This window comes from Phoxinus phoxinus (genome assembly GCF_949152265.1).
Source record: "Phoxinus phoxinus genome assembly, chromosome: 7".
In the NCBI taxonomy this organism is placed as follows: domain Eukaryota; kingdom Metazoa; phylum Chordata; class Actinopteri; order Cypriniformes; family Leuciscidae; genus Phoxinus; species Phoxinus phoxinus.
The window spans coordinates 38,957,533-38,974,337 of record NC_136882.1 but is presented as its reverse complement, the minus strand read 5'-3'; the positions used below and the strand labels follow the sequence as shown (position 1 = coordinate 38,974,337).

Sequence of the window (16,805 nt, the reverse complement as noted above, 5' to 3'; positions counted from 1 at the left end):
CAGCTTAAATTATTGGAAACGCAATTGAGTTTGTTCCCGTTCGACAAGCAGACAGAGAACTTCACACAAGTTGAACTTTGTGTGCCTTTGCTATCGGAACGAGGATGTGATTCCATCAAAGATCTCATGCATTACATAATCTGATTACTTTAGGATGTAACGAGTAAAGTAGCGCATTACAGGTCACGTGTGTTACATAATCAGATTACTTTAGGATGTAACGAGTAAAGTAACGCATTACAGGTAACGTGTTTTACATAATCAGATTACTTTAGGATGTAACGAGTAAAGTAGCGCATTACAGGTCACGTGTGTTACATAATCAGATTACTTTAGGATGTGACGAGTAAAGTAACACATTACAGGTAATGTGTGTTACATAATCTGATTACTTTAGGATGTAACGAGTAAAGTAGCGCATTACAGGTCACGTGTGTTACATAATCAGATTACTTTAGGATGTAACGAGTAAAGTAGCGCATTACAGGTCACGTGTGTTACATAATCAGATTACTTTAGGATGTGACGAGTAAAGTAACACATTACAGGTAATGTGTGTTACATAATCAGATTACTTTAGGATGTGACGAGTAAAGTAACACATTACAGGTAATGTGTGTTACATAATCAGATTACTTTAGGATGTGACGAGTAAAGTAACGCATTACAGGTAATGTGTGTTACATAATCAGATTACTTTAGGATGTAACGAGTAAAGTAGCGCATTACAGGTCACGTGTGTTACATAATCAGATTACTTTAGGATGTGACGAGTAAAGTAACACATTACAGGTAATGTGTGTTACATAATCAGATTACTTTAGGATGTGACGAGTAAAGTAACACATTACAGGTCACGTGTGTTACATAATCAGATTACTTTAGGATGTAACGAGTAAAGTAACGCATTACAGGTCACGTGTGTTACATAATCAGATTACTTTAGGATGTGACGAGTAAAGTAACACATTACAGGTCACGTGTGTTACATAATCAGATTACTTTAGGATGTAACGAGTAAAGTAACACATTACAGGTCACGTGTGTTACATAATCAGATTACTTTAGGATGTGACGAGTAAAGTAACACATTACAGGTCACGTGTGTTACATAATCAGATTACTTTAGGATGTGACGAGTAAAGTAACACATTACAGGTCACGTGTGTTACATAATCAGATTACTTTAGGATGTAACGAGTAAAGTAACACATTACAGGTCACGTGTGTTACATAATCAGATTACTTTAGGATGTGACGAGTAAAGTAACACATTACAGGTAATGTGTGTTACATAATCAGATTACTTTAGGATGTGACGAGTAAAGTAACACATTACAGGTCACGTGTGTTACATAATCAGATTACTTTAGGATGTAACGAGTAAAGTAACGCATTACAGGTCACGTGTGTTACATAATCAGATTACTTTAGGATGTAACGAGTAAAGTAGCGCATTACAGGTCACGTGTGTTACATAATCAGATTACTTTAGGATGTGACGAGTAAAGTAACACATTACAGGTAATGTGTGTTACATAATCAGATTACTTTAGGATGTGACGAGTAAAGTAACACATTACAGGTAATGTGTGTTACATAATCAGATTACTTTAGGATGTGACGAGTAAAGTAACACATTACAGGTAATGTGTGTTACATAATCAGATTACTTTAGGATGTGACGAGTAAAGTAACGCATTACAGGTCACGTGTGTTACATAATCAGATTACTTTAGGATGTGACGAGTAAAGTAACACATTACAGGTCACGTGTGTTACATAATCAGATTACTTTAGGATGTAACGAGTAAAGTAGCGCATTACAGGTCACGTGTGTTACATAATCAGATTACTTTAGGATGTAACGAGTAAAGTAACGCATTACAGGTAACGTTTGTTACATAATCAGATTACTTTAGGATGTAACGAGTAAAGTAGCGCATTACAGGTCACGTGTGTTACATAATCAGATTACTTTAGGATGTAACGAGTAAAGTAACGCATTACAGGTCACGTGTGTTACATAATCAGATTACTTTAGGATGTAACGAGTAAAGTAGCGCATTACAGGTCACGTGTGTTACATAATCAGATTACTTTAGGATGTAACGAGTAAAGTAACACATTACAGGTCACGTGTGTTACATAATCAGATTACTTTAGGATGTAACGAGTAAAGTAACGCATTACAGGTAACGTGTGTTACATAATCAGATTACTTTAGGATGTAACGAGTAAAGTAATGCATTACAGGTAACGTGTGTTACATAATCAGATTACTTTAGGATGTAACGAGTAAAGTAATGCATTACAGGTAACGTGTGTTACATAATCAGATTACTTCAGGATGTGACGAGTAAAGTAATGCATTACAGGTAACGTGTGTTACATAATCAGATTACTTTAGGATGTGACGAGTAAAGTAATGCATTACAGGTAACGTGTGTTACATAATCAGATTACTTTAGGATGTGACGAGTAAAGTAACGCATTACAGGTAACGTGTGTTACATAATCAGATTACTTTAGGATGTAACGAGTAAAGTAACACATTACAGGTCACGTGTGTTACATAATCAGATTACTTTAGGATGTGACGAGTAAAGTAATGCATTACAGGTAACGTGTGTTACATAATCAGATTGCTTTAGGATGTGACGAGTAAAGTAACGCATTACAGGTCACGTGTGTTACATAATCAGATTACTTTAGGATGTGACGAGTAAAGTAATGCATTACAGGTAACGTGTGTTACATAATCAGATTACTTTAGGATGTGACGAGTAAAGTAATGCATTACAGGTAACGTGTGTTACATAATCAGATTACTTTAGGATGTAACGAGTAAAGTAACGCATTACAGGTAACGTGTGTTACATAATCAGATTACTTTAGGATGTGACGAGTAAAGTAACGCATTACAGGTCACGTGTGTTACATAATCAGATTACTTTAGGATGTAACGAGTAAAGTAACGCATTACAGGTCACGTGTGTTACATAATCAGATTACTTTAGGATGTGACGAGTAAAGTACGCATTACAGGTCACGTGTGTTACATAATCAGATTACTTTATGATGTGACGAGTAAAGTAACGCATTACAGGTCACGTGTGTTACATAATCAGATTACTTTAGGATGTAACGAGTAAAGTAACGCATTACAGGTCACGTGTGTTACATAATCAGATTACTTTAGGATGTAACGAGTAAAGTAGCGCATTACAGGTCACGTGTGTTACATAATCAGATTACTTTAGGATGTGACGAGTAAAGTAACACATTACAGGTAATGTGTGTTACATAATCAGATTACTTTAGGATGTGACGAGTAAAGTAACACATTACAGGTAATGTGTGTTACATAATCAGATTACTTTAGGATGTGACGAGTAAAGTAACGCATTACAGGTAATGTGTGTTACATAATCAGATTACTTTAGGATGTAACGAGTAAAGTAGCGCATTACAGGTCACGTGTGTTACATAATCAGATTACTTTAGGATGTGACGAGTAAAGTAACACATTACAGGTAACGTGTGTTACATAATCAGATTACTTTAGGATGTGACGAGTAAAGTAACACATTACAGGTAATGTGTGTTACATAATCAGATTACTTTAGGATGTGACGAGTAAAGTAACACATTACAGGTAATGTGTGTTACATAATCAGATTACTTTAGGATGTGACGAGTAAAGTAACGCATTACAGGTCACGTGTGTTACATAATCAGATTACTTTAGGATGTGACGAGTAAAGTAACACATTACAGGTCACGTGTGTTACATAATCAGATTACTTTAGGATGTAACGAGTAAAGTAGCGCATTACAGGTCACGTGTGTTACATAATCAGATTACTTTAGGATGTAACGAGTAAAGTAACGCATTACAGGTAACGTTTGTTACATAATCAGATTACTTTAGGATGTAACGAGTAAAGTAGCGCATTACAGGTCACGTGTGTTACTGTTGTGGCAAAAATTCATCAAACAAACATCACTGCGTAAGGGAGACTCAGAGTCAAATTATAAAATTAAAGTATTTATTCTTGCAAGAAGGAGCAGTCTAATACACAGCTGTTACCCTGTGCAGAAGAGTGACACACCCTCGGACAGACTCAACAAGCTTTTATCTAAGATTCAAGGCCTTCTTCTTCAGAGCCCTCCTCCCACAGTAGTTTTCCATTCAGTAATTTTCCATAGACAAGGAAGCCATAACACTAGTTTCGATTCGTCACTAGAGCCAACTCCTAAGCCCTCCTTCACCAAATGGCCTTCTGACATCTAGGTCAGAGGTCCTCGCTCGTCTGTTCTCTGGAGTGTCTCTCCCTTCTGCCTTCCAGGTACATAAACAGAATCTTCTCACACTAACAAGTGAGAGTCACACATGTGACATTCTTTGAATCATCTATATTTTACTAAAGAATAATGAATATCATAAAACCGCCACTACACTCCTCACTTTTTATCATTATTAATCAAACATAATAATAATAACAACAATAATAATAAATGCAAGTTCAAGTCATTACATCACACATCATAAAAATCACTCTCCTTGAACCTGTGAATAAAAAAAAAAATTTAGGATGAAGAAGCATAAGGCTGTTTTTTGTGGGGGAAAGCCCCATTATATTTTAGCAAGCACGTAAATATGTTTACCAATGCCGGGCTCACTACCGCAGTCACACTAGTAAGGAAAAAGATTATAGCACAGTAGGAAAACAAACAATGCAATAAAATGAAAGCATTAAAAAATTAAAAAAAAATTAAAACCCTCCTTTACATATCAATCGTTCTCAGAAAGAAAAGAAAAACATCAACACATTTAACTGTAATCTCTACTTGAATCATCTGCATAATTTTGTTCATAATCATCATCATTCGGATAGACTGTCATTTTCAATTGAACAACAAAATTATCAGAATAACACATACAATCATAACTCATACACTACACATTCAACATTTCCCCATATCCATTTCCCTAACCATAATTTGTTCTTTTACTTTTAATTCAATCAGGCAGTGGTTCTACTTAATAAGCTTCAACAATAATCCCTATAATTTAAATTAATTAATAGATCTTCTCTTCCTAAAAACATTTGCCTTAAATATTCTCTAATAAATCAGTAACCAATCAAATCATTTGTCATATACCAATATCAATACTAAGCTCTATTTCAATATAATCAGATAAAATCCTCAAAATCATCACAAAAACACATTCTTAAATCATTAGTTGGTCCACATCCTCCTCCAGGCGTGTTGGTGTAGGCCTGTGGAATTTTCAAAAATCATTATTTTTCATTTCATTTTCAATTATCATTAGACATTTCTTGCTTATTAGAGTCAGAGTCCTTTTCCCCTGAAAAACACATATCGTTCACAAGTCAGTATTCATACATTTGGAAAAACAGAATCAGTTCAGCTTGATGCAATCCTCCTGACATTCTGCAAAAGGAAAATTTTAGGTTAAGGTGTAGCACCTTTCTGCCACAATAATAACAATCAGGCCAGGACAGTTAGCAAAATTCATCCATAGCCATTATTCAACACATTTTGCCCTGTCTCCCAATTCTGCATGCTCTCTGTAAAGCAAAACAAATTTCGAGGTTATCGTCAGATAGTAAAGTACGTATTTTCTTTTGTCTACTATTCTGCCACGGCCTTCGATGCCCTTGGAAACGTCCTGTTGAAACAATATTTGTTAGGCAGAAAAATGGCTTCTTTCAGGGCTTTTACCCAATTACCCCTAGTGTTCTCCCAACATTTATTCCTAATAAAACATAAAGCATCCCCCTTTTGATGGTCGACACAACTCGATCATCAATTTAACATAACATTTAACATAGTGTCTTCAGACAAATTTTCCTCCAGACATCTTTCTCTGTCTCTGAAACAAAAATATTACATTCTTCACTTAAAGCCACAATTTAATTTCCTTATCGAATTATTTGAAGGGCAACGGCCCATCTCACAGCGTATCCTGCTTTTTCAGGTCTGTTGTTTTGTCTCGCAACTCAGTCCTCTTCAACCATTTTAAAGTCATCAATAGTTTATCAGGTCAGGTCGTGCTGTACAGACTTGGTCAATGTCAGTCAAAAAAACAAAAACATTCTCCTCTTGTTTACGATAATCATATATGGCTCTCTGCATAATTTGATATTGACTTAGCCAATGTGTCCCTTTGTTGTTGCCGTCAAATCTATAACTGTACAACTCCACAATTCCAATTTATATAAATACCTAAACTTATCCAAAAGTAATTCAAATCCACATCATAAATGACAAAAGTAATTACTACCAGACGGAGCGTGATCTTAAAGCTCGTCCCATGTTCTCTATCATCTTCTCATCAGATTCACTCAGCATTTGCCTTCTTTACAATTTGTCACTTGCCTTAACACATCTGTAATGAAAAAACACTCTCCAGAGGTTAAAGACACAATATACTCACTATTCAGGCGGAATAGCTGCCCTAAACTAACACAAGACATAAAGTGCTGTCACCATCACACACACTCATGCTAGACACACATACAGCATGTTAACAGCTCATTTACAATGTTCGCTTTTTTTTTTATATTAACTCTAAAAGTTTAATATTTAAGGTTTAAATAAGATTTAAACTTCACATCTTTCTGTAGCTTTTATATAATTTTACATGGCCTTTCAAACCGTTTCAAATGTTCTATCTGTTCATTATTCATTTTGTCTTTAGAAAAAATCCGCTGGGTTGTTTTGGTTCATTATCATTATTTTGTTTAAACTTGCCTTACCATGCCTGATAACAGAAAGACAAACAGAGTACCAAGTCCCTTCCTCCACTCAGCAGTCTCTCTTACACAAATAATCTTTTCAAACAGCCTCCTAAGACTGAAACTTAATTAATCATAGAACCCTTAATAGTTCATAAATGTTCATATACAAATGTTTAACTCAAATTAGAACCATTACAACAATCTAAAATACATTATGCTCTGAGTATTTATAAGGTTATCTTTAGTTTGAATACTTGTATAAATTCTCAATTCACCTAACCTTTGTTATCCAAACTCTTACAAAACCCTGTCTTAATCTTTAGCTATCACCATGTCTAACCTTCAGGAGTTAAAACCATCCTATAGACATATTAGTTCAAAATCAACTTCTTTAATTTTCCTTGCCCATAAGGCAACATGTTCCTGATATAAATTAATAAGTTATGTTACTGTCTCCCCAACAAATAATGACAATCAGATGGTCTCAGCTGGCTCTCGAAAGCACATCTCCCATCAGCTCTTTATCTATCATTTCCATCAGACTTGTCACAGTTGAAAACAAGCCATACAGTGAATTGCGGGGTTTTCTCTGGTGAGTGGTATAGAGGAACTTACATTCTCTCTTGGGTCAGACCGTCGCGATTCCTCACACAGCATCTGACCTCCCAATGCTATGCTGACCCCGGTTGGCCTCCGGTAATCAGCGCTCAACTCTCATACCTTCTCACATATGGCACCTCCATCCGGAGATGCCCAGTGTTATTGCGTGACCTCCCTGCCTTAGGTATAGTCCCCTGGCCAGAAGGATCTGCCCCGTCGTTGGATAGGCCACTCGTACCCACTGATGACCCGCTCACTCCCATCACACAATCAGTTTCTTCAACAGAACTCAGCTGTTTTCTGGAGCTCAGGAAAGGCACATTTAAGAGTCACCCCTATCTGGACTGCATGCCTAATAAATGTTAAGGGAGACAGGTTAATAACAACAGTATTTAATCACTCAAATCTGTTAGACATGTCCGAATCAACAAAATCTCAGTGAAGAAAATTCACATCGTCTATTCAGTGTACATCTATAGTCATGGTGATAGGTCCTGTGTCACTGTCATGGTGAAGGCTAAGATCAGACAAATACGTTACTGGTCCTAAAATAACAAAGTACAAAAATGTCACCTGTCATTTAAGGTCTACATTATTATTTTAAAGACTTCTTTAAAGTCATTCAGTTTTACAATCTAAAATATTTAAGTACTAATTGCCCTCAGTATGGCAATGATTTCCTTTAACATGATTTCTTTTAACATCTGTGTCTATAATTTTCAACTGAAACACTTTACTATAAATAGCTTATTGTCATGACAGGCTAGATAACAGCCTTCTTACATTGAATGAGAGAGAGACTCAGGCCTTCAGGAGTTGGTACAATGTTTCTCATATTCTAAACATTCACAACTTTATCTTTTAATTCTGGCAGCTTAAGGCCTCTTTGCCAGAAATTACATACGCTTTTCAATTTTACAATAATTTTATAGTTGTCTTTTGCCCATACATCAGGGAATTTAGACATTAAAATTTTTCCACTCATATGAGTCTGCCACTGGCAGTTTCAGTCAAGTCCCAAAGCTTATCTTTTGAAACCAAAACATCTTCTAGCTGCTTCATGGTCAACACTACCAAGCTGTTTGTTTAATCAGATCCCTTTCTACATTTTTACATTTAGCCACAAATAGTTATTCTATTTCTCAATAACGTTTCATTAAAACATCTACATTTTAGTTGTCAGGTTTTCAATTACAACTTTATCTGACAATATTTTCCATATTTTCTCTTCTAGGGGTTTACCAATCTACAATTAGGATCTTCCAAAACCTTTTTTTAAGCGTTTCATTATAAGACAATCATCTTTTTAGTTACCTTTACTTTTACAAATATTTTGCTTATCTGCAATTTACATCTACTGGTACTTTAGTTCTTTCCTTTTAAAAGGATTTCCTTACAACTTAAATCTTTCAACTTTCTTTTCTCTTTCAATCTACTTACGACTTCCATCTATCACTTTCTTTTCTCTTTCATTCACTTACGACTTCCATCTATCAACTTTCTTTTTTCTTTCATTCTACTTACGACTTCCATCTATCAACTTTCTTTTTTCTTTCATTTACTTAGCACTGCATTCACTTTAATATCGTCATTCAAATCTTGTTCTACTTTCAAACCCACATTAATACGTCACTTTCACATTCCATCAACTTTCTTTTACACCTTTCTGAGTGGGCATTTACAGTTGCTGCTAAATGACCCCACTGACCACAATTAAAACATTCTCTGTCCCCTTCTCATATAGCTCGATCTCTCTGTGAGCTTTCAAACAGCTCCAACTTACTGACACCCTTGAAGTGTCCCATTCAGGAATGTAAACACAGCTGATAAGCAGTTCTCTCTTCCTCTTACAGTCCACCAGTGGCGGATTCAGTCACACTAGCCAAATCATAATTTTCATAATTATTGGCAGAACATTAATTTTCTGCACGGAAATGCATAAATTGTTTTAACAAAGTTTTCACAAAGTTTCTGTTTAACTTTAACACTTGTCCAGGGAAATTATCCCCGACCCATAATTTCCTTTATAAAACAGACAATGTCTTTTTTCCCTCAATGACTTAATATCAACAAAATATCCGACATTTTACATTATTGAATTCCAAAATATGTCTTTACATTTCTCTAATTCGGTATTATCATCAACAACACTGATTACAATAGCAAGTACACATTTAACACCCAGAAGCCGGGCTGAATAAGCACGCGCTGTTGCTGTACTCCCAGCATAGCTGGAGTCTTTAGGTTCAAAAGATAATGGTTGTCAAACCAAAAATAAACATAATTTCACTCTTTATTTTACCACTAAAATATAGAATTGTTCCCCATTTTGCTAAATGAAACATTCATTATCTTTATATCATGTTAATCCGTTAATCATACTCAATACCTTATTATTTTTAATCTGAACCTCACTTTTCATACCATTTCTTAATCTGACTTAACAGGCGTTCATATATAGTTCCATAAATTTTATCAGAAATGTTATTTTCATAACATACATTTTCTACAGTTGTTTTCTTCTCAAGATGGTTAATCTGCCGATTCAACAAGTATTATCATTACTGTCTCAGTCCCACTTATCCTACTTACTGTTTTTACAGAAACCAAAATATCATATTACTCAAATCTCAATCCTTCACAAAGAGGATAAACTTTTGTTACATTCTACATCGACTCTGTTCTCTTTTATCTGCTTCAAGCCAACAACTCATTGTCTTTTCACACTTTTACACATGTTGAACGCAGACACAACAACCTTTCTGTTTCTCACTGCCCTGTTCAACTGATTCTCGCACCATCTTTAATCTTGTGGTGCTCAATATAATACATTTCTGCCCTTAATTTTTATCTCATTTGACAAAACACCGGTGTACCAAATTTTGCAAGCTTGCTTTTGAAACATTCCCCATATTGGCCGCTTATCTGTTCTCTGTGGATTTCTCTTTTACGCGCGTTCTCTTTATTTGTCAGGCGTCCCTGCCAAATCCGACCTTTCTTTTAACCCAGCCGGACGGGTTACACTATTAGTGTCCTCCTAATTACGGTTTACCAAAAAATCTGTTACGATTTTCCTGGTTCCCCCCAATTAGCCTCAGCACCCAAAAATAATTTGCTCCGTGGTGGAACAATCAATTTCCAGGTACCTATCTGTGTGAAATGTCTTGGTCTGTCACAGTTCTCAATTAATTCCAGATTATTTATCTGCTTGAAATATCTTGATCTGTCCGTAGATCTCAATTAATTCCAGATTATTTATCTGCTTGAAATATCTTGTTCTGTCACAGACCTCAATTAATTTCAGATTATTTTCCCTCGTATCTGTTTGAAATATCTTGATCTGTACGTAGATCAATTAATTTCAGATTACGTACCACAGAAAACAGTTCTCAGCCAATATGGTTCAATTTCACTCTTCCCCCAATTAATCTGAATTTAATTACCTTACTCAGAGATGTTGTTCTGTGCCACCTTGAGTTCTTTTGATTTCCAGTGGTCGATCCTCCCGGGGCTCTGACATCGGCCGGCCTCTCTCTCTCAAGTTTACGAGGTAGAGCTGGAACTTACTCAGTCCAGGTGGCCAAACACCGTCCGATCTCAGGTCCAGGAGGCATCGTCCAAGGAATCTCACTTCTGACACCAAATTGTTGTGGCAAAAATTCATCAAACAAACATCACTGCGTAAGGGAGACTCAGAGTCAAATTATAAAATTAAAGTATTTATTCTTGCAAGAAGGAGCAGTCTAATACACAGCTGTTACCCTGTGCAGAAGAGTGACACACCCTCGGACAGACTCAACAAGCTTTTATCTAAGATTCAAGGCCTTCTTCTTCAGAGCCCTCCTCCCACAGTAGTTTTCCATTCAGTAATTTTCCATAGACAAGGAAGCCATAACACTAGTTTCGATTCGTCACTAGAGCCAACTCCTAAGCCCTCCTTCACCAAATGGCCTTCTGACATCTAGGTCAGAGGTCCTCGCTCGTCTGTTCTCTGGAGTGTCTCTCCCTTCTGCCTTCCAGGTACATAAACAGAATCTTCTCACACTAACAAGTGAGAGTCACACATGTGACATTCTTTGAATCATCTATATTTTACTAAAGAATAATGAATATCATAAAACCGCCACTACATTACATAATCAGATTACTTTAGGATGTAACGAGTAAAGTAACGCATTACAGGTCACGTGTGTTACATAATCAGATTACTTTAGGATGTAACGAGTAAAGTAACACATTACAGGTCACGTGTGTTACATAATCAGATTGCTTTAGGATGTAACGAGTAAAGTAGCGCATTACAGGTCACGTGTGTTACATAATCAGATTACTTTAGGATGTAACGAGTAAAGTAGCGCATTACAGGTCACGTGTGTTACATAATCAGATTACTTTAGGATGTAACGAGTAAAGTAGCGCATTACAGGTAACGTGTGTTACATATTCAGATTACTTTAGGATGTAACGAGTAAAGTAACGCATTACAGGTAACGTGTGTTACATAATCTGATTACTTTAGGATGTAACGAGTAAAGTAACGCATTACAGGTAACGTGTGTTACATAATCAGATTACTTTAGGATGTAACGAGTAAAGTAATGCATTACAGGTAACGTGTGTTACATAATCAGATTACTTTAGGATGTAACGAGTAAAGTAATGCATTACAGGTAACGTGTGTTACATAATCAGATTACTTCAGGATGTGACGAGTAAAGTAATGCATTACAGGTAACGTGTGTTACATAATCAGATTACTTTAGGATGTGACGAGTAAAGTAATGCATTACAGGTAACGTGTGTTACATAATCAGATTACTTTAGGATGTGACGAGTAAAGTAACGCATTACAGGTAACGTGTGTTACATAATCAGATTACTTTAGGATGTGACGAGTAAAGTAATGCATTACAGGTAACGTGTGTTACATAATCAGATTACTTTAGGATGTGACGAGTAAAGTAATGCATTACAGGTAACGTGTGTTACATAATCAGATTACTTTAGGATGTGACGAGTAAAGTAATGCATTACAGGTAACGTGTGTTACATAATCAGATTACTTTAGGATGTGACGAGTAAAGTAATGCATTACAGGTAACGTGTGTTACATAATCAGATTGCTTTAGGATGTGACGAGTAAAGTAACGCATTACAGGTCACGTGTGTTACATAATCAGATTACTTTAGGATGTGACGAGTAAAGTAATGCATTACAGGTAACGTGTGTTACATAATCAGATTACTTTAGGATGTGACGAGTAAAGTAATGCATTACAGGTAACGTGTGTTACATAATCAGATTACTTTAGGATGTAACGAGTAAAGTAACGCATTACAGGTAACGTGTGTTACATAATCAGATTACTTTAGGATGTGACGAGTAAAGTAACGCATTACAGGTCACGTGTGTTACATAATCAGATTACTTTAGGATGTAACGAGTAAAGTAACGCATTACAGGTCACGTGTGTTACATAATCAGATTACTTTAGGATGTGACGAGTAAAGTACGCATTACAGGTCACGTGTGTTACATAATCAGATTACTTTATGATGTGACGAGTAAAGTAACGCATTACAGGTCACGTGTGTTACATAATCAGATTACTTTAGGATGTAACGAGTAAAGTAACGCATTACAGGTCACGTGTGTTACATAATCAGATTACTTTAGGATGTGACGAGTAAAGTAGCGCATTACAGGTCACGTGTGTTACATAATCAGATTACTTTATGATGTGACGAGTATAGTAACGCATTACAGGTCACGTGTGTTACATAATCAGATTACTTTAGGATGTAACGAGTAAAGTAACGCATTACAGGTAACGTGTGTTACATAATCAGATTACTTTAGGATGTAACGAGTAAAGTAACGCATTACAGGTCACGTGTGTTACATAATCAGATTGCTTTAGGATGTAACGAGTAAAGTAACGCATTACAGGTAACGTGTGTTACATAATCAGATTACTTTAGGATGTGACGAGTAAAGTAATGCATTACAGGTAACGTGTGTTACATAATCAGATTACTTTAGGATGTGACGAGTAAAGTAATGCATTACAGGTAACGTGTGTTACATAATCAGATTACTTTAGGATGTAACGAGTAAAGTAACGCATTACAGGTAACGTGTGTTACATAATCAGATTACTTTAGGATGTGACGAGTAAAGTAACGCATTACAGGTCACGTGTGTTACATAATCAGATTACTTTAGGATGTAACGAGTAAAGTAACGCATTACAGGTCACGTGTGTTACATAATCAGATTACTTTAGGATGTGACGAGTAAAGTACGCATTACAGGTCACGTGTGTTACATAATCAGATTACTTTATGATGTGACGAGTAAAGTAACGCATTACAGGTCACGTGTGTTACATAATCAGATTACTTTAGGATGTAACGAGTAAAGTAACGCATTACAGGTCACGTGTGTTACATAATCAGATTACTTTAGGATGTGACGAGTAAAGTAGCGCATTACAGGTCACGTGTGTTACATAATCAGATTACTTTAGGATGTAACGAGTAAAGTAGCGCATTACAGGTCACGTGTGTTACATAATCAGATTACTTTAGGATGTGACGAGTAAAGTAACGCATTACAGGTCACGTGTGTTACATAATCAGATTACTTTAGGATGTAACGAGTAAAGTAGCGCATTACAGGTCACGTGTGTTACATAATCAGATTACTTTAGGATGTGACGAGTAAAGTAACGCATTACAGGTCACGTGTGTTACATAATCAGATTACTTTAGGATGTAACGAGTAAAGTAACGCATTACAGGTCACGTGTGTTACATAATCAGATTACTTTAGGATGTAACGAGTAAAGTAACACATTACAGGTCACGTGTGTTACATAATCTGATTACTTTAGGATGTGACGAGTAAAGTAACGCATTACAGGTCACGTGTGTTACATAATCAGATTACTTTAGGATGTGACGAGCAATACTTAATAAATTTAACAGTGATATGACTCCTTAGATGGTACTTGATGCTCAAAAAAATATTTTTTACCTGCAAGAGTCTTCTAGACATTCCTTGTTTCCTTGACATTCGCACACCAAGAGACGTTTCTAAGGGCCGGTTCACACAGATCATGCCACTGCCGCCACTTTCCTATTGTTTTTCAATGTGAACACACGCTAGACATGTCTTTAACCGTTTCTCTCACGTCTAGCATCTTTTGCAGCATGGCATTATAAATATACGGCACTCAAGTTTCACTGTTTTTGTTCCACTGTCTGGCATGTTTTTTTAAAAGGATAGTTCACCCAAAAATTGCGCCGGCCAAAAATTCTGTAATTTATGTCATCATCACCTTCAAGTTGTTCGAAACCTGTATGAATTTCTGTCTTTCTTATGGGTAACCAAACGGTTTATGGACCCCATTGACTTCCATAGGATGGAAGAAAGAAATACAATGGAAGTCAATGGGGTCCATCAGCTGTTTGGTAACTGACATTCTTCAAAATATCTTCTTTTGTGTTCAGCAGAAGAAAGAAATTAAATTCATACAAGTTTGGAACAACGTGAGGGAGAGTAAATGATGACAGAATTATCATTTTAGGGAGATATCCTTATAAAGGTTTTAACAAGGCCAATAAATATTTGCAATACTTATTGTTTATGGGTTAAAAGCTCTCTGGTATGATTTGATTTATGTATGGATGTTACATTTAAACTTAAGGTCTGTTTCCCTGAAAACATTTATTTGAAAAAAGAAAAAAAAAAAGAACGTTAGCAACACGTTCTTAGATTATTATTTTTTGTTAGCTGGTAATATTTACTCACACACACACACACACACACACACACAAACACTAGTCAAACGCGCTTTACTCGAGTATGAAAACTAAAGTTATTATGTAACGCGCGCTTGAAAACAGCAAATGACGTCACACACGAAAATGTCACACGTGTCTTTGATCTTTACGCGCGCTGTGAGATTGACAGGCGGTTGCTAGGGCGGTTGCTAGAGACTCAGATTCTCGGCTGAACTCTGGTGAGTTTTCAGACGCGGGTTATTGCTGTTTTCATGGTTTAAAGTTAGCAGAAATCTGCGAATTACGGAGGAAATTGATCAGAAGTTGCCTCAGAAACCTCAGAAGTTGATCAGGTTTATATCGCTTTGATTCGATCGTTAGAAACTGCATTAAACGCGAACATTGAACGATGAATAAACGATGTCTTTGGTTTCGATTTAGCGTGGCATATTTGCAGTTTGATCCTCATATAACAATATTAATAATGAATAAATAACATAAAGCTATGAGGTTATTTTCATGACGATTGATTTCTCTTTACTGGGATGCTAAATCAAATGCATGAATATGTGTTGCACTGTATTTAACACATACTGCTGCAAACAAGTATTAATAGCCCTGAAAAGGATGCAACCTATATTTCTTCCTGTTGATTTTTTTGCGGTGAAATGTGTCTTGCTTTAATCTCTATCACTGATGTTCTCATAAACCCTGATCAGAAAGAGTCAATGTCATCTGAACACATGAAGCTGTGGAGAAGACCCCTGCCCCCTATAAAGACAGCACACTACAGCTCAGCGCATGCGCACAGGACTGCAGGTGACTCCTCATACATTTATCATATTACACGCGCCATCATGTGACCTTTCCCGCCACCAGGGAACGGATTTTAAATGTTACTGCTTGTTTTGGAATGTTCAGAAAAATTCAAAAGTAACGGTTCCATGATGTTTTCAAAATGATACAATAGAATGTTGTCCAACATGTGACATTGTTTACAAAAGTAAAACTTACTTTTTTTCTTTTTCTTTTTTTTTACTATTAATGCTGTATGTTTAATTATTGATTTATTTGTATTATGCATTATTGTTTATGTTATTTATTATGTAACTTTATTAATTTATATAGATTTTTTTTAAAGCATCCCAGAATGCACCCAATGGTATAATATACACTCAAACATTTATTTAGGTCTAAATTCAATTTCATTCAAAATTCAGTTTTAATATGAACTAATAAACTTAATGTGATGCATATTTGTAAGTCATGCATACATTTATGTAACTGTACTAAATGTGTTTTATGCATTGTAACAAGGTTTATATGTTTATCATCAATGAATTCGCTCATATTTTAACTAACTAAATATTACTGGTTCCATATTTAACCATGTTCATATGTTTTAACTTTATTAATTTAATTGTGAACAGATTTGTGCCGATTCTAAGCAAATTGAATTAGAAAATCTGAAAATTAGTTGTTGATAAACTATGCCATGATTAAAAAAAAAAAAAGTTTGGTTATGTAAAACTGTGTAATTCAAATGGATGGAAATTATAAATTCCATTTAAATACATAAATCTTATATTTATGCCTAAATAAGAAGCTCAAATATGAGTTATCATTTGTGTCATGTTTTGTTCT

General features: G+C 35.6%; 1 protein-coding gene across 1 annotated transcript in view; it reads left to right on the top strand.

Annotated features, from left to right (window-relative positions):
* lrrc63 (leucine rich repeat containing 63) overlaps window positions 1-16,805 on the top strand; it is a 35,171-nt gene that overhangs the window by 632 nt on the left and 17,734 nt on the right. Inside the window, exon 2 of the mRNA XM_079619665.1 lies at window positions 15,881-15,980. Within this exon, the coding sequence (XP_079475791.1) occupies window positions 15,890-15,980 (91 nt within the window). The 5' untranslated portion in view covers window positions 15,881-15,889. The remainder of the gene's footprint in view (window positions 1-15,880; window positions 15,981-16,805) is intronic.